General features: G+C 43.0%; 2 protein-coding genes across 5 annotated transcripts in view; one reads left to right on the plus strand and one right to left on the minus strand.

Annotated features, from left to right (window-relative positions):
• Positions 1-1,084: 1,084 nt before the first annotated feature.
• SYT11 (synaptotagmin 11) lies at positions 1,085-14,903 on the minus strand. Of its 2 annotated transcripts, none has more exons than XM_035567432.2 (4): positions 14,719-14,903; positions 9,335-10,158; positions 5,898-6,018; positions 1,085-4,077 (listed from the first exon to the last, which is right to left on the minus strand). In XM_035567432.2, exons 1-4 carry the CDS (start codon positions 14,750-14,752, stop codon positions 3,767-3,769), a joined length of 1,290 nt encoding a protein of 429 aa, XP_035423325.1. In that variant the 5' UTR covers positions 14,753-14,903; the 3' UTR covers positions 1,085-3,766. The 2 variants fall into 2 exon arrangements, with proteins under 2 accessions (XP_035423325.1, XP_035423324.1); XM_035567431.2 differs by having other exon boundaries at positions 5,895-6,018.
• Positions 14,904-15,405: 502 nt separating this feature from the next.
• Positions 15,406-24,891, plus strand: part of LOC118258572 (GON-4-like protein) — a 30,260-nt gene continuing 20,774 nt past the window's right edge. For all 3 annotated transcript variants that reach the window (XM_050715839.1, XM_035567433.2, XM_035567434.2), the window contains exons 1-10: positions 15,406-15,859; positions 17,816-17,977; positions 18,722-18,918; positions 19,993-20,067; positions 20,407-20,457; positions 21,218-21,268; positions 22,036-22,131; positions 22,335-22,439; positions 23,291-23,461; positions 24,232-24,424. In XM_050715839.1, coding sequence (XP_050571796.1) covers positions 15,493-15,859; positions 17,816-17,977; positions 18,722-18,918; positions 19,993-20,067; positions 20,407-20,457; positions 21,218-21,268; positions 22,036-22,131; positions 22,335-22,439; positions 23,291-23,461; positions 24,232-24,424 — 1,468 coding nt within the window. In that variant the 5' untranslated portion in view covers positions 15,406-15,492. The remainder of the gene's footprint in view (positions 15,860-17,815; positions 17,978-18,721; positions 18,919-19,992; positions 20,068-20,406; positions 20,458-21,217; positions 21,269-22,035; positions 22,132-22,334; positions 22,440-23,290; positions 23,462-24,231; positions 24,425-24,891) is intronic.

A 24,891-nucleotide genomic window follows, 5' to 3' on the forward strand; every position in this document is an offset into this window, starting at 1 on the left:
CCCACCTTCGACAGGGTGGGTCAAGTCGAGGCAGAATTTCCACGTCGACTTCTTAATATATCCTGTCCTTTTGCACCCCTGTGCTGCCTCGACCTCCTGCTGAAAAGGTTAACTATGTTCACTATGGCGCATTTGTATTAGAGAAGGCATGCAAAAATCTTCCAAAAGTGCACTTTACAGTTGGAATTCAAGGCACAAAAGTTTGTGATATTCTTATCTCTTGGATGTGGTGCTCCCTCCTTTGAAAGTGAGCTGTTCCTTTCTGGTGGAAAATCATGTATGAAGAGTGCTGACCACATTCAGTTTTCTGGAACATTAAACAATCTTTTCATAAAGTGTGGACTGAAACCATCACGTTCCTTAAAAATGAGACCTGAAGTTCACATGAAGTTTATTTTAGGTATTTAGACACCTAAAATACCTTAGGATCTTACTCCTTTGTGATAGCTTCCCTTTCACAAGGGAAGTACACAAAGAGGGAAGTGCAGCATTAAAGTGCTTGCTGTAGCCTATGTTGCTGTGGAAACACAGTTCAGTGTTCTGTGCTATTTGGCATTTTCTATAGGCATGGCTTTGTGCCTAGCAATGTTGTTCTGATGGGGAGCTGCAGAAAAAGCCAGTTACAGAAGCCAGATCACTGTACTTAGGAGAGACTGGTGTATCTCACACAGTGATACGGACGAAAGTGTTCCTGAAGAATTCAGTTTTTCCTTGGAATCCAGGAATGTGTCTAGATTAGAAATATAAAAGTCAAATTGCATCTTTTTCTGCCCATCTAATGTCTTTTTTTTTTTTTTTTTTTACTTAGGTTCAAGTTAGCCAGCTAATAAACATCCATTCATGCTAAATTATACCCATGTACTAAGCTGTGTGGATTACAGAGTTTTTGCATATGCTAACATTTAATTAAGTTTTATGCTTACATTGCCTGGATTTTGTTATCTCTTCATTTCTTTGAGAAAGATTTTATGTATGCTTTTCCTGTGAATTGACACAGCAGAAACGCATGCTTTTAGAAACCTTCTTCGTGTTCAGTACAGTTATGCATGTGTTGCCTACAGTCAAACAGGGCACAGTCAGCAGCTAAAGTGATTTAATTTTTATTTGTACGCTCAATGTGCGTTAACAAATTCAACATACAAGATAGCATTACATAATGTCAAGTAGCTTATAGCATTATGCAGTTTCACACATGTTGAGTTAGGTTTTTTGCCTTTTTTCTTTTTTTTTCACACAAAGTTGTAACTGTCCAAGTTAATTTTACAATAGAAGACACAAGGTAAAGAATAACCACATCTGGGAGATTTTACAGTGAGTCCACTGTCACTTACTGTCTATTTTACGTTTTAAAAAATATATATCTGCACATCTTCAGTTTCCTATTATTCCAGAAGTGTTGGAGCTACTTCTACCTGCCCGATAGCCTAAGTCTATTTACCCTGAGCATGTTTCCTTGACAAAGAAGTTCATCTTTCGTTTTCAGCTAAAAGAATCTTATAGAGATCATCTAGGCTTAAGCATGCTTTTCACACTGAAGGAAAAAAGGGAACTTTTCTTTTTGTTAGTGTGTTCTATTCAGGTGTTTGGAGCGGCATTGGAAAGCACAGTTCCGAGGAAAAGTTCCTAAACTTCAGCAACACAATTGCTTAGTGCAAAAACGAGGAGTGAAATAGATCTACACCAGTTTCCAAAGGAGAATTGTGGTTTGTGGCTGTAAGCCACCAATAGAGCATGAGCTAGAAAGCATTTAAGACAAAGATAAAATCTACTATAACCTCAGGCAGAAATCCTCATGATCAAGATCAATTAATCACTAACAAAAGTTCACGCTTCCATCTGCCATGCAAGACTGACAAATAGAGAGCTTCAGCTTCAATGCAACCTCTGATGCTAAAAAGACACTCTGTCTAGAAGGAAGTTTCAATGAGTAACTCGTTATGAGTGAGAAAATTCAGCTTTCCAAAAATAATTTCTAAGGAAGAGATGCAAAGTATTGGCAACTAACAAAGTGCTGACTGTTCACATGAAGAGCCATCCCAGCAGCAGTTGCTTTACATTGTGGTTGGAAAGAAAACTAAGACTTGCTCCATTATTCTACTTTCATAAGTAAGAAGGTGGAAAGGATCATTTTTCCAACAGGGCTCTAAAATTCAGTAGTCAAGTCCTGTAAATGAGTTAAATGGTTTTTTTTTTTTTAATTATAGTACATTATTTACATTCCACAGGGCACGGAACAGACTGGCTGCCTGGAAGCAACTAAATGAATACTGAAAATTTGCAGTCTTCTACATGCCTCTTCGCAAGCTCAGTTCTGCTTTATATTTCCATTGGAGACTTCAGAAATAATTTGAATTTCTACAGCTTGTTATGAATATTTACACTCAGCTTACCAGCAATGTTTAAAATTCATTATTTGCTGCCAATTATCATCCCTTCCTGGCTTGAATGTAGTAAGAAGCCAAATCACGTCATTTGCCAAGATATTACTCTGATATTTTAAAAAAATGTCAGGCTAGTGTGTTTACAGTGAGATCTAATGCAGCTCTTTCCAAACTTCACTCATATTTCTGGAATTTTATGAACTTCTGTTCAAAACTACTGACTATTCAGGGTTAATAGCCTAAAGTGCTGCAGGTTGTATTTATCAAGTAACATTTTTTTACATTTCAGAGGAGGTGATAGTAAGCGCATTCACAGTTTAAGAGCTAACTCAAGCTGCTTTGAAATTCTAAAAATTAACTTCTTGAAGAATTTGTTCTGTAGTGACAGACTTTGCCCTATGTTACCCTTTTTTGAGAGCTGTCATATGTAATGCAAATTCACTCGGGTATGAATTTAAGAGAAGCTTGGTGAAGTTTTCACTTCAAAGCTCTTTTCCGCAAGCTATTTTCTGATCTCAGTGTTACGCCATTACGAAAGAACTTACCAATCACGTAGAATTCCAGATTTAATGTTTAAAATAATCAGCAAGAGTTTCCTTAAGAATCAATGACATCAGTTTTTGTTTTTCTCAGGCCCTTCATGCACAGACAGGGTAAAATAAAATGTAATATAGTGGAATTCCTCCAATTCCGATAGGCTGTAAGATCATGTCTGTGCTAATTTCCATGTGGCAAATGCAAAGTGATCAGTTTGTTGGTGTCTGAATTTTAGATGCAAACCTTTGATGTAGCCTTACAGCTCCATAGCAAGTATATCACAATGTAAATCTTTTAATACCTGATAAATTAATTATTTTTTTCTCTGAAGGAAAGTGCCATTTTCCCCTGTATTTTCCTTTTGCATTAGTGCAGAATTCAAAACCACCTTTATATGGAAATGCAGTTAGGTACTCCCAAACCAGTAAAGAAGAGAACTGCAAGAATCAATGGGCAGGCAAACTAACAAGAAACTAGAGGTTAAACAGCAGAATTCAGAACCTTTGGGAGAAGCCTAAAAAAGACAGGCCAATTTTGGTGAATACCAGCAAAGACAGTTCGGCACAAACACAACTTCCATAGTGACAGATAATTGTATTAAAATCTGCAACTTGATATTGGTAGTTATACTAATTTCAGTTTGTATTAGGCATGCAATAGCGTGATTACACTGTTATATATATTTGTGTTTTTTTTTTTTAATTTAATGCTCTTTAGAATTTTAGTGCCCTGCAAAATCACATCACTAGAGAACCGATCAGCTGCTGCTGCTCACGAAAGTTTAGTTCTACAGCTAAAACAAAGTTTAAGTCTGTTCTATGAGTCAGCTGTTGCTGCCGCAACCTCTGCTAGTATTCGCTCAGGCTGTGCCATTTGGCCACTGGCTTTCTAGGATTCTCACACACCTCTCGCCAGTGTTCCACACCAGCTGCGGTGATGCTGTGCGCTCCCAAAATCAGCCGTCCCACCACTTCATTTTTTGTGGTACGGTCAAAATCAATAACTAGAAATTCAATGCTGATGTCAGGAAGGAGATCGACAGGGATGTCATAAATGAAGGATTCATTGAAGACAGGATTCAAAGTGCACTTCTTCACGTGAGTCTTCTTTTTTGCTATACGCTTTCTTCCGTAATAAACGTTCACCTTAACATAGGGATCTGCCAGAGAAGAGAGAAACAAACTAATAACACAGTCCAGTAATGCTCTTCGAGGTAATGGATATGGTTTAGCTTGCTGAACTTGAGCCAGCTACAAGTTAATTGTGCAAGTCTAGGCTACTCACTTCACCTCTCGCAGTAAGGGGGAATTGTTAGCACATTTTTTCATTGCAGGGCAACCAGCTTGAAGTTACCACTTGACATTCTTTACAGGTTTCAGCACCGTATGGGAAACTGGGGGAAGCAAATTGCATGTAAATTGTGGTAATTAAGCCTAGAATTACCAAACAGGTAGCTTTTTGGTGAGGTCAGTGCCCAAGTGGTCAAAATGTTCACTTTGTAATGTGAGCTATAACAAAAAATATTTTTACCCAAGTTCAGGAAATAGTCCAAAAAAGTATCAAAATGGTTTTAAGATTTTGTGGATGGAAAACAGTTGTAGTGGAAGGTATTAAAACTGAGAAAAGTTGAAAATAATGCCTTCATTTTTCTACCATCCCTGTTATTTTATCAGTCAGCTTGCTCTTTATGCAGATGTTTGTTTAGGATTAAAATTAAGCTACCTGGCATCCAGTCCTTTTTCACATGTAGCGCAAGTTTTGAAGCTGGAAGGCACCTGCCCAGCTGACAAAATTGATTTTCACTTCTTAAAACTGAAACAATGAGCTCACTCAGAATAAATACATATAAAAATATAAAAAGATCATATAAGGAAATGGTGATAGCCTTGCGAGATTCAGCAGGTATGAGAACAGTTACTAAAAAATGTATCCTGTAACTGGAGATCATACATGGGAAGCTTTTTTTTTTGAGAAAAAGTTGAGACCTACAATAGAGAATTAAGGCTAGTCTCCATTCTTTTTTCTGTGCACCTCAAAGAGCTGCAGAAACAGGACTACATTTGGTATCAGTCAGGTAATCACTACATCTCAAGTTGATTCCAATCATTTTCCCATAATTGTGAAAGAAACCTTTGCTAGGGGGATTCAAGAATCTGAGAAGCTGTGACTGCAGAATAGGAAAGCCACAACAGCTGCTCTTCTCTTCACACAGCAAAATTTCCCAACAAACAACCAAACAGAAATGTTTCTAATGTCACAGATCATTCCAAAGCTATCTCCTACTCTTTTCTTTCCTCACTCTCCTCTACCCTCCTCTGTCAGGGGCAGGATTTGAGGGACGTGCAGGTCCCAGTGGACATAATGATTCTAAGGGAGATGATGACTGACGGCAGTATGGAGGCGCAGAGATTTGATTGGATTCGGAAAAGGCTACCTGCATGAAACTAGATGGTGCCGGAAAGATGCAACTATTAGTAACACATTAGGAAAGATTTGGTCTCGTTTGTATAACCCTCTGTTGATCTGTTCTGTCACTTAGTGATCCACCACCCTTAGAAAGAGTTGGAGAAAAAGCAGTCAATCAAAAGATGTTCAGATAAGACAGGTAAAAAGATCTGAAAGTGAACTGAACATCTAGTGACTTTTCCAGTGACTAGAAAAAATTCACTTCTAGTGAGGTTCTTCTCTCAAGGGTTGTTACTTATCAGAAGGCATAGCATTTTTCTTCTGCAATACAATTCCCATCTAACGATCAGCAGCTACTCTCTTTCGCTTCTCCCCCGACCCAGCTTGTATTTTGCTACACTTTAGAGTTCTTTCACGTTACAAACGACAATGTGACATTTTCCTACAGCACCCCCAAACTGTGTAAGGGTGTCTAATACATCGGTCAACCTATGAATTGCACTCTGCGTGTCCTTGTGTGACTCTGTGAAACAGAGTGCAAACACATTTAGAGCTGGAGAAAATAGCTTCTACCTGAGAGGCCAGTGATATCCATCTTTGGCAAATGTCTGGCTTTCAGCACCACAACAGTCATTCGCTGCGCCACAGGTTGATAAGACAGTGAGACTTGCAGCTCTCCTCTGCTAATGCATTTCTGTGGAAAAGAAACGGCAACAAGATGGTCTTATAAATATGGGCAAATGTTGGAGCTCACCAGAATTCTCCTTTCCCTACGCTAAATGCCTAAGAATTTGGAAAATTAGGTGCAGTCTATTTACGTACATTTTTAGCCTTACCCACATGAACTCTGGAAGGAGATGAAGTTGCATAAGGTAAATCATCCTGTGCTCTGCACCCTGTGCCTGCTGAGCAAAGTAAACATCGCTACAGCTCTTCCCCTTGAATTCTGTTTCCCTTAGGGTAAACCTGGTGGGCATGCTTAGAGAAAAGAGCAGCTCTGGCTACAATCTGAGGTCTGCTTCTGGAAACAGCTGTGGGTTTTCACAGCTTAAAGTTCATTGAGTTTTGGTGTAGCTTAGATTGGAGAGTAGCTGAAGTTCTGTAGGCATACTTTGAAAGGTTCAGCATCAATCCAGTCTGCAAAGGTAAAGGGTGAAGATAAAAGAAAAAAAAAAAAAAAACCTATTCCATTAAACTTTCTGTACAACCTTTCAAAGAGTAACCTTATTATTAGGTTTGTTTTCCAGATGGTATTCATTAACTTTCATTGAGATGACACTAATTTAGATTAAGTTTATTTAGATTACGTTTACTTGCAATTGAGGAAAGCAGTATGGGTATGGGATTGCGTGGTGTCAGTAACAGTACTGATGGCAGAGCCACTGCAACAACTCGTACAGTTTATGCTCAAAGCTCTGACTTAGCATCTTGCACTGCCCCCATCACTGCCTTGTACTTTTAGCCCTGCAGTACAGTACAAATGGAAGAATTCTCCTGACTTCCACCAGGAAAATCACTACAACAAATGTGAGCTGTGCTCTGGTGATCACCTAGGAGGACAATGTTTTTCAAATGCTCTTGCTGCGATTAGTTGGAGAAAGCCATGCGTGTAAACTTAAAGAAAACGTTCGTTCTAACTGGGGTGGCATTGTTTTCTTTCAGTAGTTCCCGTGCGTTTAATTTGAAGACAAATTTTTCAAAAGTAAGGAACGGCAGCCATTGCTGCGTATGCAAAATTATGGGATGTGAGTACACATACCTACATACAGTATATTGCTAATATGTTATTTCCTGGCCCAGGAGGAAATAGTAAGAACTTTGGCTACCAGAATACAATGGACAAAGGGAGTACCTTTTTCCCTCCCTTTTAGGAAGGGAGCAATATTTAATAACCTTCTCATACTGTTGCCAGCTACTTAATAATATAGAAAATGACCCTGGTCTAGCACACAAGTATTGGCCACAGGGACACTGGTTATCTAGTGCAGTTGTTTGGTCTGGTGCTTCTCAAAAGGCTTGTTATCTGCATGAAGAAGGAAAATGGGATAGTAAAAGCTTTACGATAACATTTTTTTCATCTTTTGAGGAAGGGAAAACAATGTGTGTAGCCTTGGTGGTGTATGTTGTCAGCATTTTGGGGTTCTTTCATTCTAAACTAATTTAATGAAGTCACTTCCATGTAATTTGCATTAGACGGTCTGTCCGAAATTATTGGGAATGTTCATTGCGATGTGCATCTTTGCTGGCTTGGGTAAGTGCAATAATTTCCTGGGTTTATAAAAGCAATGCTATATTCCAGATTTTGAAACTTCCTGTAACACTGAAAATTATGTTCAGTAAAAGCTGTTTTGACACTCTGAAACTATGCAGATTTTCAAGAATGCGCACCTGACACCAAGGTAAATCTATCTTTAATTACTAAGAAACGTTAAATAATTTGCATCCTTGAGTAAATCCATTTTTATTTAGCATGATCTTTTCCTCTATTTTTAATCTATTACTTCTAGAAATTCTAGCAGATATAGTCAATGCATTGAAAAGAATACAATAAAAGAACCTAAACCAGTTACTTGTTTTATCAGAATGTAAAGCATCCCAAGAATTTTAGAAAAGCAAACACCAGAACTCCATTTTTATTGTGATTCTTTTGGTTTGTTTTGGGTTGCTGACAAAGTCTCCTTTAAATAACTTTACAAAAAAAAAAAAGTTTAATGCTGCATAAAGTAGAAGAAAACTTCAAGTAAAATACTGTCACTCTAAGGCATGATGTGTTTTATAGACCTCAGCAACAATTTTCAGCATGCTTTGGCAATAAGTGATCCCAAATGACATTTGCTATTGAACCTGGAGGACAGGCAGCAAAAATAAACTAAGCAAAAAACCAAACCAAACAAAAAACACTTAAGTACCACCCCCCTGCAGCAGAGGAGGACCTGGGGTGCTGTTGGATGTAAAAGGGGCTGCAAACCGGCAGCACACCCTCACAACCCAGAAAGCCAACTGCACCCTGGGCACCACCAAATGCGGTGAAGCAGCAGGGCGAGGGAGGGGGGTGTCCCCCTCTGCCCCGCTCTCATGAAGACCCCCCCTGAAGGGCTGCATCCGGCTGTGGGTCCCCAGCACAAGGCAGACGTGGGGCTGTTGGAGCGGGGCCAGAGGAGGCTGCGAGGTTGCTCAGGGGCTGCAGCACCTCTGCTGCGGAGATTCTATTTCCTGAGGACGGAAGACATCTTCATTAACGTAAGCCATAATTTTTATATGGATTGTTTTTCTTTCTAGTTTACAGCACCAGACACTAAGAATAGGATTCATTTCACCTGGATTTTAGATGTCTACATTTGACAAAACCATCTTAGACACAATTCATCCTCAAGCGGCGAAAAAAAGAGGGTCGTTTAGGGTGGGATTTATCTGAGCTGTTTTAGATGTCTACTCCAGGCCAGGAAGAATCATACGTCAGAGTCTGATGACTACGCTGATGTTCTTCTACTGACTTACAGCCTACAGCAACAAATTTGGATGCAGACAATTACAAATGTAGGTGTCTAAAATGGTCAGATGAATCCCTCTTTAAGTGAGATTTGTCTTTGCAGAGCAGGATATAGTTACTGAGAATCTGCAATAAAACTTAGCACCCGTATCTCAAGCTGTCCCCCCCAAACAGAGTCTGTGAAAGAAGGCGGGCCACCAATTAATGTCCCTTTCTCACATTAGCTCCTTTATTTGCAGATGGGGACTGTACTTTTTTCGTAGCATCACTGATTGTAACATTCCTCATTTGCATGACTCTGTAATGTCTCTGCGTTATCAAACCTCCATAAACACACAGCAAAGAACTGCCGAACTAAAAGAGCACAGCCATATATTATTAAAATGATATGCATCTGTGGAAAAATGGGTTTCATGCCTAAGAATTCCTGCTCACTAGATCACAGAGACTCCCGAATCAAAAGAACTGGGATCAAATATAATGCAAGCAGTCTCAAGTCACACCACATGAAGTCACTTACTTGTATGTTCCTTTTGAGAATCTCCCTGGTCAGCTGAACCTTCCCAGTGCTGGGATCCACTCCCGCAAGGGGCACCATCACTTCTCCAACCACATCATCTCGAGAAAAGCGATCAAAGCTCAACACCAGGAAGTGAAGCACCAAATCCTGGAGCTGGCTGTAGGGGATCCCGTAGAAGGTGAAGGTTTCATCAAAGACTGGGTCCAGCGTCTTGCGAAGGACACGAGTCTTCACTCGATGCCTTTTGTCTGGAAGAATTGTCATCTTGATGTATGGGTCGGAGCTCTGAGTGTGTTCATCCATAACTGGTAGCCCATGAGCCTCCTGAATGGTAACTACCAGTGCTTTTTTGGGAAAGTTGTAGTCCACTGAGAAAGTCAGTTCTCCCAACATGACATCATCCCCTGGAGAAGACGGGGAGGAGGTTTTACTTCCTCCCGGAGTGAGGCTTTGATCTGGACTTAGTTCATCTCCATAATCTACTTTTATTGGAAGCTGATCAATGTGGGGAGCTGCATTTGGCCCATTTGAAGCTTTATCAGACCCTATTAAACCAGATTCAGCAGCATCCACCAAAAGGTTTCCCCTTCCAGTCTCCTTAGGAGTGCCGTTCTTGTCTCTCCGGATTCGGTTAATTTTCTTCTTGTTACTCAAGGTCTCCGGATAGATACTGATGCCTTTCAACATGTGAATGAACTTATATGGTGGGGTTTTGTGCTTTTTTTCTGCTTGCTGGTGACAGCATGTCCACACAAAAACTGTTACTGAGACAGAAACCACAAGGACAGTAGCACCAATGAGGCCTGCCACAACTGGAGAGACATCTGTAGGGAAGACAAGGCAGTGAGGAGACAGCTCGTACCTTTGTGCTTGCCATAGCCCTACAGGAGCTGGTGCATCTGGATAGAAAATCTATAGGATACTACTCAATAACCTTTGTATCAAAGCTTCCCCAGAGTAAAAAGTGACTTCCCGTAACTTCTGTGGTCCTGTGTGGGAGACATTTTGCACTCCCACTGCATGCCTGACCTATGTTTTACTCTCAGCTGATCTCCTGATCTTGCTAAAACCAATCTCCCGTCTTGCCAGCAGTAACATAGCTCCACACGAATAGAATTCCTTGATTTGCAGGAGGGTCTCTTTTTTGTTTAGTGCCCTGTTTAAAAACATTGCACAGTTCTATTTTAACAACAGGAAGGGAACGATAACTACAGACAAAACACTGGATCTGTTGTTATCCATTATGAACAATTTAAACCTTGGATAGATTACAATTATTTTTTTTTTCTGGTGGGGGTGAATATGACCCTGAGCCGAGCTGTATAAGAGAAAGGGACAGCGTGTGTATGTCCCTCTAACATGATGATGATTTCTATCACACTGGTGGATCGTTCTTCCCCCACTTGTCATTCTGACCATTCCCACAGCCTCCTCTAGGAAAGTGGGTGATGCACGAATGAAGTGGTCGCATTGGTCTCGCCCAAAAGTTGAGGTTGCTCTCTAGCTGTTCCACTGTGTTGCATTCAACATTTCTCTGCTTTTTCACCCCAGTATTGCTATTTACGTTCTTTCAGATTTTGATGAGCTGGCAGCTGCTGACAGAAGTCTTTCCACCCCACTGTTACCAAGACTCCTTTTAATGTGAAAAATCTAATGTTCAAAACCAACGGACAGAATATCCTGTAGTTTTATTTCAGGATTATTTGATATTTTCTAGAGTTTGTCAGTTGGATTCTTCAGCAATGACAGGCCAGAATAAAAAGGCGCTGCATTAATTTCTAGCAACCATGCTAGTTACTTTCTATTTATAACACTTGACTTTGGGGATGTATTATCAAACACAGAATGAAACCAGGAGTTTTGATTTCTCCAGTACATTATATTGACGTATTCAACAAATTCAGTCAAGGGCCACCAAGATAATTAAAGAGTTGGAGCAGATGGAGGATGGAGAACAGTGAGCAGATGGAAGATGAGGATGGATTGAAAGAGCTGGGTATACTCAGTCATAAAAGAGAAGGAAAAGGAAGAGATCTTTTTGCTGTCTTCACTTTCTTAGCGGGAAGACAGAGCTAGGCTCTTCTCAGACCTCCCCACAGCAAAGGGATGAAGAGCACCATACACAGACTGTAACACTGGGAAATCCAGGGAGAAATTAGAGGGAGGGGATTCACAGTAAGGACGGCCAAACACTGCAGAGGGGCTGACAGCCTGTGGAGACTACGCACTGGAGATGCTCAAACGGGCCTCAGCAACCTGATTTCTCTCTTCCAATGGACAGACGTTAAATTAAGAGCCTAGCGCACACAGCGATGGCAAAACCCACCAAGCAACCACAGCACCTTATCTTCATCAGCGCTCCTACCGGTGACATCGTGCTATCAATACTGAATGATTTCTGGCCCGATTACTGCAGAGACAATCCCTCCTGTCAGGGCAGCAGTTAATTCCACGGCTAATCAAAAGAAGACCAACGCAGGCGGATGATTGCATTGAGGTGCTCGCACGCTAGCTGTGGGTAGTATAAGCTGGGAGAGAAGGAAGGGTGCCTCTGAACCCAGACACTCCTCCTCCAGCAGTGCACAGCCAGAAGGCATTTTGCAAACATCTTTACTGCAGTTGCTATAGAACTGCTCCCTCTCTGAAGCAACTCCCTTCCTTCCCTACACACAGTATTCAAATTTGTTTTTAATTCTTGCAACATTCATATTTTCTGCTGGACAGATGCCTTCTGCAAGACTTTCCTTGACCCCCTTAAAACTGAGAAGGAGTAAGTAGGAGTTAGAAATTAAATTCATCTAAAAAGTAAACAAGCTGCTGATTCTGAGGTGTTTACCTTTCTGTATAGTCTAAACATCTGAAGTTCAAAAAGTTACTTGTCACTAAAAGCAATGTTTTTATATTACTGTATTCCTTTGGTAATTAAGGTATTGGTATCATTATTATTGTGTTATTGCTTTACTAATTATTGAAGCAAATCTTTTTTGAGGAAAACAAACCCATCTAGCCTTGTCTTTTTCTTTACAAGTTTTGCAAATTGTTTCCACAGTAGAATAGAAAACAAAAAAATCACTGCCATGACAATAGCTAAATGCAACAGCTGGTACAAAAGATAAACTTGTCTGATTTTCTTAATTTCATTCTGTACCATAAGCAACAGAAAATAATCTTCCAAACTCATACCTGAAACTGCAAAGAGCACCTGAATTTTTTATCTTCTCTGTTCTTTCTACATTATTTTTCATTCAGGTTACTAGTCCAGAGGACAAGACTGGCAGACTATAACCTGATTATCTGATAAACTGAGGGAAAACTGTGATTTTCAAGTAACGATACGCCTCCTTTTTGCAGAATTAGGAGAATCACTTTTGATTAGATAGAAGTCTTCCCTTACTGAAGCTGGATATCTTTCACATGGTGACCAACTCCACAGATAAATCTGTCTTAGGCCCTACTGCCAAGCACAGTCATGGGACTGGAATAACTAAAGCAAGAGGTATTGACAACATTAACAAAACAGTAATACGCATATCTTTATTTTGTTATTTAATGTTCCTTGAAATGAGGCAAGTGGTCTTTAACAGCCAATTTGAATACAGTACAATTCAGCCATATACAGATATGAAAAGCTTCAGTGCACAAGCAAAAAAAGACAAGTGCTGAAACTCCTTTCTTGTCCTGATCTCATTTTTTGTGGGTTTTGTTTCTAGTGTGTCCTCAAAGAATCAGCTCTTGTACCTTTTATTTCCTGATACACAATCTTAGAAGAAGCAACCAGCAGTCACACTAGGAAGTGTCAGCTGAGTCTTTGCGATTTGTCTTCCATCAAAACGTCTGAACTCCTGAATTTGGCTCCTATAATGCCTTGTGGCAAAGAGTTCCTCAGCTTAATTATGTGGCCTGAAAAATCAACTGCTTTAATTTTGAGTCCACCTCACCTCACTTTGTTTGATGCCTGTTCTTGTATTGAAAGAAAGAGTAAAAAATGATAATTCCCTACTTGCTCTGTGCTTCTTGTGGCACCTCTCTTTTCCTGGCTGAAGACTCTTCCTTCACATAATCTTTCCATCCATTCATGAATTCTGTTTCTGTAATTCGTTACAGTTTTAAGCTGCACAGATACAAAGCTACCCAAAAAAAAATACTTTAGTGAAGCTTTTGCAAGTTTCTGCACAGAATAGTGTTTTGAATGTCCATTTTAAATAACACAGCAGCCTATTTTGTCTCCTCTCTCAAAAAGAACTTCTTTTATTCAAAATTTGTAGAAGAGATCTTTGTTCTGATGTGATGCTAAGATTTAACTGAAATACAAACTAACTTTTTGGGATATGGAATGATGTTTTCAATTAATGAAAAATCATTGAAAACTTCTTTTTAATACTGGTGTTTGCTGATTATACCCTAATGGCCACTGGTGGCCAGCAGTTGAATTATGACAGTACGAGGCTCTCGGGTTCCAGGAAAGACGCAAAAGGTAAATGAGTATATTAGATAAATGGTATAGTATGGATTATTATTATAAAGTGTTTCAGAATTTAAAGGAAATACAGTGACCGTGCTTTAACTCTTGGGCCTTACAGTTGGAAGGGAAGGTCAGTCAGTCGCTGGAGGACAGAAAGAGGCAGCAATTTGAATTTGCAAGGCTGGAGAAACCAACCTGACGTACACCCCAACTGCCCTATTACTAGGCCCTGTGGGGACAGCATAAGCCCCTCAGAGGTTTGTCGGCGGTCAGGAAGACGGTGCTGCTGGCAGCCTGGCCGACGAGAACACCTCACGTAGGCACGCCGGGGCCCGACCGCGGCCGTGCACGGGCACTTCGGGGCCGTCTCGCGTGCGATGATTTAGCAGGGCTGCCCGACCCCCTTCCTCGTCGCCGCCGCCGCCGCCGCTCCCCACAGCCCCGGGGGGCCTCGCTCGGCCGGAGGCTGCCGCCGCCCCCGCCTCGGGGACCCCCCCGCGCCGTCCCCGCCACTCCCCTCCCCCCCCCCCCCCCCCCCCCGGCGGACACCGCCTTGACGGGCCCGCAGCCGCTCCCGCGGCCCCCGGCGGCCCGCGGGGAGGCGCAGACAAAGGCTGGGGCGCGGCCGGGCCCCGGCATCGCGGTACCGGCGGCCGGGCCGAGCCGCGGGGCTCCCGCTCCTCCCACCCGGGCTCTTCCAGCTCCGTTCGCATCCTCTCGGAGGCGGGGGCGAGCCCCGGCGCGGCCCCGGCTGCCGGTGGGTGTTGGCTGCTGCCGGGGCCGTCGCTGTGAGGCGGGGGGGGAGGGTGGCGGCGGCACCAGGCAGGGCCTGGCTCAGCACTGGCGGAGTGGGGGGGGGGGTGGGGGGGGTGGGGGTGGAATCGGTGGACCGGGGCCCTCCGCGCGGCCCGGCCCCACTCACCGAAGCTGGGGTGGACGGTGGTGATCTCCGCCATGGTCCGGGATAAGCCGGAGCAACCGAAATGCGGAACCCGGTGCGGAGGCGCCGCGGTACCGGCCCCCGCCCGGAGGATGCTCCTCGCCCGGGATGCAGGAGCTGCCGACTGGTCCCGATGCAGCGCACGCCCCGCCCGGCCCCGGCCCCGCCTCCCCCCCCCCCCTTCCCCGCACCGCCTCGCCCCGCCCCGGAGCCGCCCGGCGGTGACTCGGCAAGTGGCGGCGCTCAGGGCGCCGAGCCGGGCGGGCGGTGGCGGCGGGGACGGGGCGCGGGCAGAGGCGAGGCCCCGGGGGCAGCGGTGCGGGGTCTGCGGAGGCGGCGTTTCCGCTCCCGGGACAGAAGGGGCCGCTTCCGAGCGTGCTGCAGCGCTCGGGAGCTGCGGCTCGGTTCTCCCCACACGGCGCAGCCCCGCGAGGCGGGGGCGAGGCTCAGGCGGGGAGCGAGGTTCTGTCACCACGCAGCCGCCCCGTAAAGATGGCGGAGCTCCTCATCACCCCCCCCCCCCCCCCCCCCCCCCGACGCCTGCGGTCCCCCGCGGTCGTCACGGCGGGGCTGGCGGCCCGCGCTCCGCCAACATGGCGGCCGCTCCCTCAGCGCCCCAACATGGCGGCGCGGCGCCTGCGCGCGGCCCCGCCGGGCGTTTCCGCTTCCTGAGCGGAGCGGGACGGGACGGGACGGCGGGGCCCGGTCGGCGGCCCCGCGGCCAGCCGCTTTCCTGTCTTCTAGGTGGGCCCCGAGATGTCGCTCTCGTTGAAAATGTTGCCCTGCAAGAAGAGGAGAGCGGTGGTCGCGGGGCTGCAGAGTCTGCGGGAGCGGGGCGGTGCCGGGGAGGACGGGGAGCAGCCCGGAGGCGTCTCGGTGGCGGGCGCTGTCGACGGCAGCTCCCCCGTGAAACCGGCGGCGGGCCGGGCCGCCGGGCAGCCCCCGGGCCCGGGCTCGTGGAGGGGGCCCGGGGAGGCTTTCCTCAAGGGCGGAAAGAGGCTCCCCGCGAAGGCGGCCCCGGGTTCCGGTCAGGAAAGCGCCGACGGCCGCCCGGGCGCGAAGGATCCGTGCTCTACCGCTGAGCACGCCGAAGACGTTAAAAACCTGGAAGGGGGCAGAGAAGGTAAATGTGTGCGTTGGGATCCCGCTGGTTCGGTCAGGTGTAAACACTCGAGGCAAGGGGCTTGTGCTGCCGGGGGGCTGCGAAGAGCTCCCCCGGGAGAGGGGGCGCTCAGGGAACCTCATCGGCGGTGTTGCCCTGAGGATGAGGTGAGCCACGGGAGGGGTTCGTGACCTCTGCTGTTTGGTTTTGTTCTCCCTTTTTTTTTTTTAATTCGTTCTGAAGTGGTACAGGTTAGAAGGCATTCCAACTTAAAATGTTTCTTTTTTTTTTTTCCTCCCTCAAAATCTTAGGAAACAAATGGAGAACTTAAGCAGCATTGCCAAACACTACACGCTTTTGAAGTAGCTTCTTTCAGATTTCTCAAGTACCCAATTTTACAGTCTTTACATGCATTTTTCCTGGTCTAATCTTTGTGTTTAATCTTCTGTGGACCATGTGTAGTGATCACTGTAATGATAACTTTCATAAAAATATTCCATTGTGTAAGGTATTTGACATTCAGCTGGTCTTTACACAAGTCTTTGTAAATTCGAGCTTTGATCTGAAACAATTGTTTGGCATTTAGTTTTTCAAAAGAAGTGATTTGCTAGTGAGGTGTAAAGACTGGTAAAAGTACAAGCTGCTTCTTCAAAAAGTCCCATTTTTCATTTTTTTATCCACCCTTGTTTTCATTCTCAGAAGATGTAGCCTGGAGTGGCACCTGTGTGGGAATCTAATATGACCTCTTAGGAGACCCATTGAAGTAGGACCTGTGTTAACAAAGTTACAAGTTTGCTGTGGAAAGAGGTGTTTTGGAAGTAAAAAGGCGGTGCTAAACCTTGCTTGCTCAGAGGTTTACTCAGTGAAACTGTGGTGTGGTGAACTTGTGTAAGAGTGTTCATGATCAAAATGACGCTCGCTTTGTAGCTCAGATCTTCTTTGTCTGCTGACATAAGTGGTGGTCCTATCTTCCCAAACTGCGTGTTGTATTCATCTTTTTCATGGCATACATCTTTGTCTCTGAGTTCAATGAGATTGGAAAATAGATTTAGCAAAAAAAAAAAGGGGGGGGGGGAGGTGGTGTATTTTCCTCTCCGTCTGGTTCAACTACATGATCCGATTTAGTGCGTGACTACACAAATACCTCTGTGGGCACAAAACAGGAAATGCTGTGGGGTGGGAGAGCTGGTTTTATTAGAAGACAAATTGTTTTCATACTGGCTGAAGGTTTTCAAGAAACCTCAGGTTTCAGCTACTTTTTATATTCATTGTAAATGCATCAAACTACAGGCTGCAGCAAAAAAGGACAGTGCTTCCTTATTCGCTTGTGAGAAGCGTTGTCCCTGCTTCTTGTGCTGCTGTGATTTAGCTCGCCGATTTGACTGAAAGCTGAGTTTGTGGTGGCATAGTGGTCAGTTTACAGTTGCTGTCCTGGCCTGCCTAACTTCCAGAACTGTGCAGAATGGGAGTGGGAAGGGACGTCTGTTGGATCTCTCAGCAGCGGTACAGTCTGAAATTAGCCCAGGGTAACAACGAAAGTGCATGCTAAGGTTGTAGTCCACTAGGCTGTTCTGACTGGGTGAAAGAGTGCTTGCCCCTAGCTGTTTATTCAACAGGGAATGCAACCACACTTTAAAGAAATCACTATTTTTTGGTGGTTAGATCATTTGACAGGGATGGTTTTGAGCACAGCTGTGCAAAACTGATAATGCAGGTAGCGAGACTGAAATAGCTGGAGGTGAGGATTGCTTCACCCAGATTTCTTTCTGGAGGATAGTAACATGGGACTGCTTCTGTTGAAGTGTTTAGTGCACGTGGATCTCTTTCACAACCTGGGTGAGGGAGCGTGACTTGTGCAATTGGTTTAACAGATTTAAATGGTTCAGGATGAATTTTTGTAATGTAGCAGCCTTTTAACTTTGCTCATCTGTGTCCGTATGGCGTATCAGAGTACAACCTGGTGTATACTGTTTACAGGGAAAACTCCTAAACTGTATACAGAGGTGGAAGTAAATTTGCAGAGAGATCCATGTCTGACAGACAACCAGTCTGCAGCGCAGGAGTCTCCAGCGAGAAGTTCTTTGCAGCTGGCTGTTAGAAGTCCTACCATGATGAAGCCATTGAAGAACACCAGAACTGGTGAGTGTCCCCAGCAGACTGATGAGGAAAATGAGAGTTTGGGGCTTTTTGTTCCATTGGGTTAGCTTTGTGCAAGGAGCAGACCAGTGACCTGGTGTGGTAGACAAGGAACATGGGATGTGTGTGTGCCATGTTGGGGGCTGTTCAAGTGCAATGTGTTTTGAAGCTTTTATCATGTGTTCTGAAATTTCACTTTCATTATGTGTTCTAAATTCACAAAACCACTGGTATTCAAGTGAAACTTGCTGGAGTTGATCTCTGCGTTTTTCAGTTACTAAAAAGTCTGTTTTCCTTCAGAGGAAGTTCTGATTCCTTTCCCTGAATTAGCAAAACAGCACTGCTTGGGAAACATTTTAAGTCTGGCTGCATTGGGCCTGTAGTTTTGCTGCTGTTTTAATCTCAACCGCATACGTAAAACAGCTCCTTCTGGAAAAGTGTAGAAGGGGTGCTGAGACTATTCTTTAAAATCAGTCCAGTAGAGGTGTCAGATACGTAACCTTTGTTTGCTTGACTAGGATGACTTGCTCAGGTCCTACAGAACTTGAATCCTTTGTTCAAAAACACTGCTTCTAGCTCTTATGGCCATTTCTATTTCGGAGATTTCATTATTGGCTGTTGGGAAGCTGTTGTCACTTTAGAATCTACATAATTCTATTTTTTTAATTAAAAAACTCATACTGTTTGAATGTGCTGGATGTGAATTATCTGAGTTTTTAGATTTTAATTTTCATTGTTAATTTTCAGAGGAGCAAGATGGAGAAGATATTGAGAGAAGAAAGAGGAGGAGGAAAGCAAACAAACGGAAAAGGGAAGGGAAAGGTCAAGAAGAGGAGGGCTCTCTGTCTTGCGACATCAAACTGGATGATACCCTTGATCGCACCTTAGAAGATGGTGCTAAGCAGCATAACCTGACGGTTGTCAATGTGCGAAACATCCTACATGTGAGTGCGCTTAATACAGCAAATGTACAAGTTATGTACATACAAGTTATCTGGCTTTATTGGTGGGTATCGGTCCCTGACTTCCACTTACTGACAGATGGGTCTGTTTTACTGTACCCTAATAGCAGTAGTAGGAGTGAACTAAATTCACTAAAGTGATTGAACTAAAATTCATGCTTTTGGTTCCAGGTTTATGTATATGTCAGTTGCGTATCTTTCAGTTTGTCCCATGAGCAGTGTCTGGAGAGAAATGCTATTTGTTTTCCCCAGGATCAAAAATTGTGCATTTCTTTTCTCCATCTAGTACTGTTCTAGTCCAGGTGATGTCAAATATTTTCATGTTATGCAATCCGTGTGGAAAACAAACTGGAGACTGATATGACCCTTCTTTCAGGCAGATTCACCGGCTGGTTTTGTGCAAGTGCCATAAGTTAATGTCTTTCTTTGTCGTGTGGCACCGTTGAAGGGCTGTAAACATCTCACAGGTGCCTACCTTCCCTGGAACCTCATGGTGGCACTCCAAAAATGTAGTCACTGATACTAGGTCTCCTAGGCCTTCACAAATTTTTTTTTTCTTTTCAAATATCTCCAGTGTTCTCTGAAATGATACAGCACGATGTTTCAAAGAGCAGATCATTAGATACTTTCCCTAGAGAGTAGACCCTTACTGTTTTGCAAGCCCATGGGACCTTAAGGATTTAAGTTTTCTGTTGCGGCTATGTGTCTTATGTGGATGGGACCAGCACATCGTAAAACTGTAAATTGGCTGTGTGACAGGAGAGAAGGGAAGCTGGTGTGGACTTTTATTTACACCATTTTCTTTCCTTCTTCTGTCAGTTTCCTCCTTGGAGCGTTCACAGAGAATGCGGTGCAAATGTTTTTATCACTGCTGTGCTCATTTTATATTTTCTTGTCAGATCACTGAATAGTCTTTTTCACAGCATAATTGCAACATTTATTGTACATTCACTATTTCTCCAGCATGGTTCCAACTGTTTTATTTCAACGTTAAGTCTGCTTCTTTTTAACAAACAGAATGTAAAGGAGACTTTTTTATTTGTGTGTTTCCTGCAGGAAGTGATCACAAATGAGCATGTGGTTGCCATGATGAAAGCAGCCATCAGTGAGACAGAAGATATACCTTTGTTTGTAAGTAAAAAAACTTTTTTTTCCACAGTTTTTGTCTATTCAAATGATGATTCCTTTACCAGTCTACCTTCTTGGTCTGTGTTATGATGTGGTAGGAGGAGAATAGGTAGTATAATTTACACTTCACAACCAGATTTGGCACCTGCATGAAGTGAGTCGTGTCTGAGTGTAAATCATGAAACAGAATTATCAGGGGTTATTTTTCATGTCACTGATGATGCCTTTAAAGGTAACGAATTCAAAAATGAGAAAAAGCTTCTAGTAAACAGTTGCTGGGGAAAAGGCTGCAGTTAAGAAAAATAGCTGAGCAGGTTGTGGTTTTCTGTTTCAAACTCTCAGGAACCCAAAATGACTCGTTCCAAACTGAAGGAAGTTGTGGAGAAAGGAGTGGTAAGTAGCTCATCTGCTTTCATTATTGCACCCTTCCCCTACCCTAATGGCTTTGATTTCTGGGACTTCTTTTAGAAGTGTCATGCATGCTTTTCATATTCTTAAAATGAAAAGGTGAGTTCTGTGCATATATTTTTTGATACAACAATGTAAAAAAAAATCATTTTAGATGAGCAGAATAGAACCAGGACAGAGTTAGAAGATGCAGTGAATTGACAGTGTCCGTTATACTAAAGTTACTGCCTGTAGAGATCACATGGGTGGTTTAGAAAACATTTGTTCAAAGTCTGTTAAGTAGCTACTTTGGAGAATAAGATCTCAAGCTCAAGTACTCAAGTACTCATCGCAGTCTACAACTTCCTTGCGACGGGGAATGGAGAGGCAGGTGACCTGTTCTCTGTTATCACCAGTGACAGGACCCGCGGGAACAGTGTTAAGCTGAGGCAGGGGAAGTTTAGGCTAGACATCAGGAAGAGATTCTTCACCGAAAGGGTGGTTGCACACTGGAACAGGCTCCCCAGTGAAATAGTCACTGCACCAAGCCTGTCTGAATTTAAGGAGAGATTGGACTGTGCACTTAGTCACATGGTCTAAACTTTTGGGCAGACCTGTGCGGTGCCAGGAGTTGGACTTGATCCTTATGGGTCCCTTCCAACTCGGGATATTCTATGATTCTGTGATACTTATTTGATAAAATTGGTTATCTAAGCCATGCAAAAGCATGCTTTTCAGAGAGTTAAAATATTTTTGCTATCTTTAGGTGATTCCAACATGGAATATTTCTCCAATTAAGAAGGCAAATGAGGTAAAGGTAAGTGAAAGAAATTGGAGTCCATGCTAGAGACACCCTGCTTAGCAGTAAATCTTAATGGTGGGCTGGAACAGACTTGCCTCTAGCATGTTGGGAGTTATCAGCGACCAGCATTGCAAATGGGTTATGCAGGGAACGACAAGGCAGCTAAAGTAGAAGTGTGCAGAGAACCCAAAAGAGCTGCCTGCAGGGGAACCGCAGAACACGAAGGAATGATGGCATGCCAGAGGAAGGGGTCCTTTCTTCTACTTGATCCAGTTCCCCATTTTGGTACTGCAGCAGCCTCTACCTGGATGAAATGCCTGATAGTGAATGTTGCTGGCCAGGTCTCATGCTGTGAGTTGCTCCTCCTTGAGATTGTTATACATATTTTAGGACTGCCAGGAAATGTGGCTTGGATCTCAATTTTTGGCCTGAGACCTGCCTGCTCCAAAAGACTTATAATTTAGGTGTAGAGGAGCAGGAATGAATGGCCATTCAAGTAAAAGAAACATGTCCTTGAGAAAGTGTCCGCTTATGTAATGTTTCCATCGTATAAATGATAAATCATTTGTTCTCATACCTTTTCATACCACTTAATTTGCTTTACCAATCTTATTTTAGTAATATATTTGGTTTCTTCAGCCTCCTTCTGTAGTCTCCTTCCTTTGTGAGCTTCATTGTATTTCCTCAGCTGTTGCATATATTTGATCAGGTAGTGTACCATTAGAGTGCAATGCTTTATCTTGCCGGTAAAAAGTTGTCACCTTTCTTCTGCTCTGTTGCAGCCTCCTCAGTTTGTGGACATTCCTCTTGAGGAAGACGATTCATCTGATGAGGAATACCAGCCTGATGATGAGGATGAAGATGAGACTGCAGAAGAGGTAAATGTAACTTGTACAAAGATCTGTTCAGCATGGAGCTTGCACGTTTAAGGCCACAGAATGCTCTGTTTTAACACACGAATGATTGTAAATCACCCCAGAGTTTCTAGTAATCTTACTTCAATGCTGTATTATTTGGGTAAAGAAGTGTCTTGTCTTGATTGAAGCATGATTGTTTGCATTCTGTATCTCTTACACTATAGAGTTTACTGGAAAGTGATGTAGAGAGCACTGCTTCTTCTCCTCGGGGAGCAAAACGATCTAGGACAAGGCGATCATCTGATGAAGAGGGAGGGACACTCTGTGAGGTAAGCTTGCAAGAGAGTTTTTGTTTCTAAAGAAAGCAATCTTCAGTCATTATTCCTAAATTATTAACAAGAAAGCAAAAATATATACTGTTGTTTTCAGTTGTAGTGGCATTACAGGTGCTATGTAGATTTGGGGTCCCACTGCAATGGTTCCTGCATAAGCAGTTAAATTCATCCTTTGCAGAAAAAGCTTAGTCAAAAATAAATGCAAATCCATAAAAAAAAAAAAAGCACTACCAATGGAAACAATCTGCTTCTTTTTCAGATAATGTTTTTTTTTTCTGATTATTTTTGAGGGAGAAATGCTTTCTGTGCTTGGCTCAGGAGGACATGGTGATATTCATAAAAGCATGAAAGTATTTGTAGTGATTGTATGCACTATCAGATCAGTGGAAAGAATATGCAGTGTGATAGGAGCTGACAGGGAGTGAGTATCACCAGACAAGAATCAGAAAGCAACTGCGAGAACTCACCATTGGCATTGGAATCAGAGAAAGAAGAATAATGTACTGATATTTCCAAGTTTACTCACTGTGGGACTGTTTTGGGGAGGGTTGGGTGTGTGCCACAAATACTGGCATAACTAGAGATGATAAATCTGAATGCTGAAACTTTCCAGCATATGACCATTTCCAAATGTCTCCTTTCCTGAAAGTTCGTTAAATAGTGAATTTGTACTTTCTGAAAATCAAAGTGAACGTAATACGAATCATCCGTTTCCTTCTGTGAAGCATTTCTCTCATTTTTATTTTGCTAGCCTGTGGTCAAACTGAAAAAAAAAAAAAAACTTATTCTGTCCTTGGAAATCCGCTGTAAATACAACTTTATAACACAAAGGCCTTTCTAATTAGGTGGAGAAGGTTACTACACCTGTTGTTAGACATATTAGTGCTGAAGTAGTTCCCATGGGACCTCCACCACCTCCTAAACCAAAGCAAAGCAAAGACAGCACATTCATGGAAAAGCTGCATGCAGTGGATGAAGAACTGGCTTCAAGCCCAGTATGCATGGATTCCTACCAGGTACTGTGTTTTGGGATGCTACAGTGGTATTTTTTCAGTTTGAGTTAAAATTTCATTCTGCTCTCCTTTTGTAAATTTAAATAAGATGAATCTGTTTAGTGGGTAGCATGCAAGCTCTGTGTGAGAATAGAGGTAGCTGTTGGTACAGGGCTGTCAGTGACACGTACTTTTAATTTCTTCTATCGTAACTACACTTTCTGTTTATGCTCGTAGGCTTCTCAGTTACATTGTTTTTACCGTTAACTGTAATTCTGTGGCATTTACACAAGTAAGGAAAATACCTTCCCTTTTGAAAGGAAACAGTCACTTTGGTTGTATTTTGCAGGCAGGTACACTATGAACATGCAAAGAAGCTCGGGTGCAAAGGCAACCACTATTTCATTTTGATAATGAGAAAAATATTACTGATACACAAGGGTGAGGAGTTGTAAAGAAAGAGTCCTGTACTGTAGCTTCAGGTTAATTACAGATAGTGGAAACTGGGCAACAGAGTAAAATGTACATGAAGGGGGCAAATATTGCAAGGGGGGGATAAAAGTTTAGCACAAAATAAGTGAACAATAATATATTCATAAAGAATAATAATTTAATAGCAAGAATAATGAAAGGTTGGCTTTTTTTGGAATACCAAACTAAACAATTCTTTGTGGCAAGAATCTAATATTTTTGATAGTGGATTCTTCTTGCTCTGATGAAAATCCTACTGCCAAAGAAGCTGTGAGGAAAGCAGAGAAACTCTAATTCCGTTGTGCTTTTCCTTCATGTTTCAGTCTCTGGAAGACAGCCTCATTGCCTTCAGAACCCGATCAAAGAGACCGCTGAAGGATGTTCCTCTTGGTCAACTGGAGGCTGAGCTCCGAGCCCCAGATATCACGCCTGATATGTATGATCCCAATACTGCAGATGATGAAGAATGGAAAAGGTGGCTTGGAGGGCTCATGAATGATGATGTGGAGAATGAAGGTACGTACAACACATCGTTGTTCATTGGAACAGAGGGATCCTGGAGGTTTTTCCTCCTGTTCTTGGCTACTTTCTCTTCCCGTTGCTCGTGATTTTCTTGGCTGCATCCATTATCTTGTTTAGCAATACATGTATTTTGCAGTTTTCCTCATCTTCTGCATGGAGACTTGTGAGACACCTGAAGTTAAAAACCCTCACTTTAAATATTAACTAGCCAGCACGTGCAGTAACTGGCAACCATAAATGAAAGCTGTGTTGTTCAGCCCTTAATGCATCATGCTGTGTCATGAAGCTGGCAGCATAGGTATGCCTGAATCTGAGTGTGCCATGCTCCTTTGCAGGGACATGACCTGTTATGGTAGGAAAAAAAATAATTTAATTTGTTCTTGAAGAGAGAAAACAGTTTTGGGCTTGACTTTCTTTTGTTCTGGATTTACAGGTTACATAGAGTTGTACAATTGACTGCA

The sequence above is a fragment of the Cygnus atratus genome, chromosome 28 (genome assembly GCF_013377495.2).
Source record: "Cygnus atratus isolate AKBS03 ecotype Queensland, Australia chromosome 28, CAtr_DNAZoo_HiC_assembly, whole genome shotgun sequence".
In the NCBI taxonomy this organism is placed as follows: Eukaryota; Metazoa; Chordata; class Aves; order Anseriformes; family Anatidae; genus Cygnus; species Cygnus atratus.

Coding starts and splice junctions, on each gene's coding strand:
- SYT11 (XM_035567431.2), bottom strand. CDS start 14,752: ATGGCGGAGATCACCACCGTCCACCCCAGCTTCG. Junction 10,159..14,718: donor CACCGTCCACCCCAGCTTCG/GTGAGTGGGGCC, acceptor TCTTCCCTACAG/ATGTCTCTCCAGTTGTGGCA. Junction 4,078..5,894: donor TATCACTGGCCTCTCAGGTA/GAAGCTATTTTC, acceptor CTTCTCTGGCAG/ATCCCTATGTTAAGGTGAAC.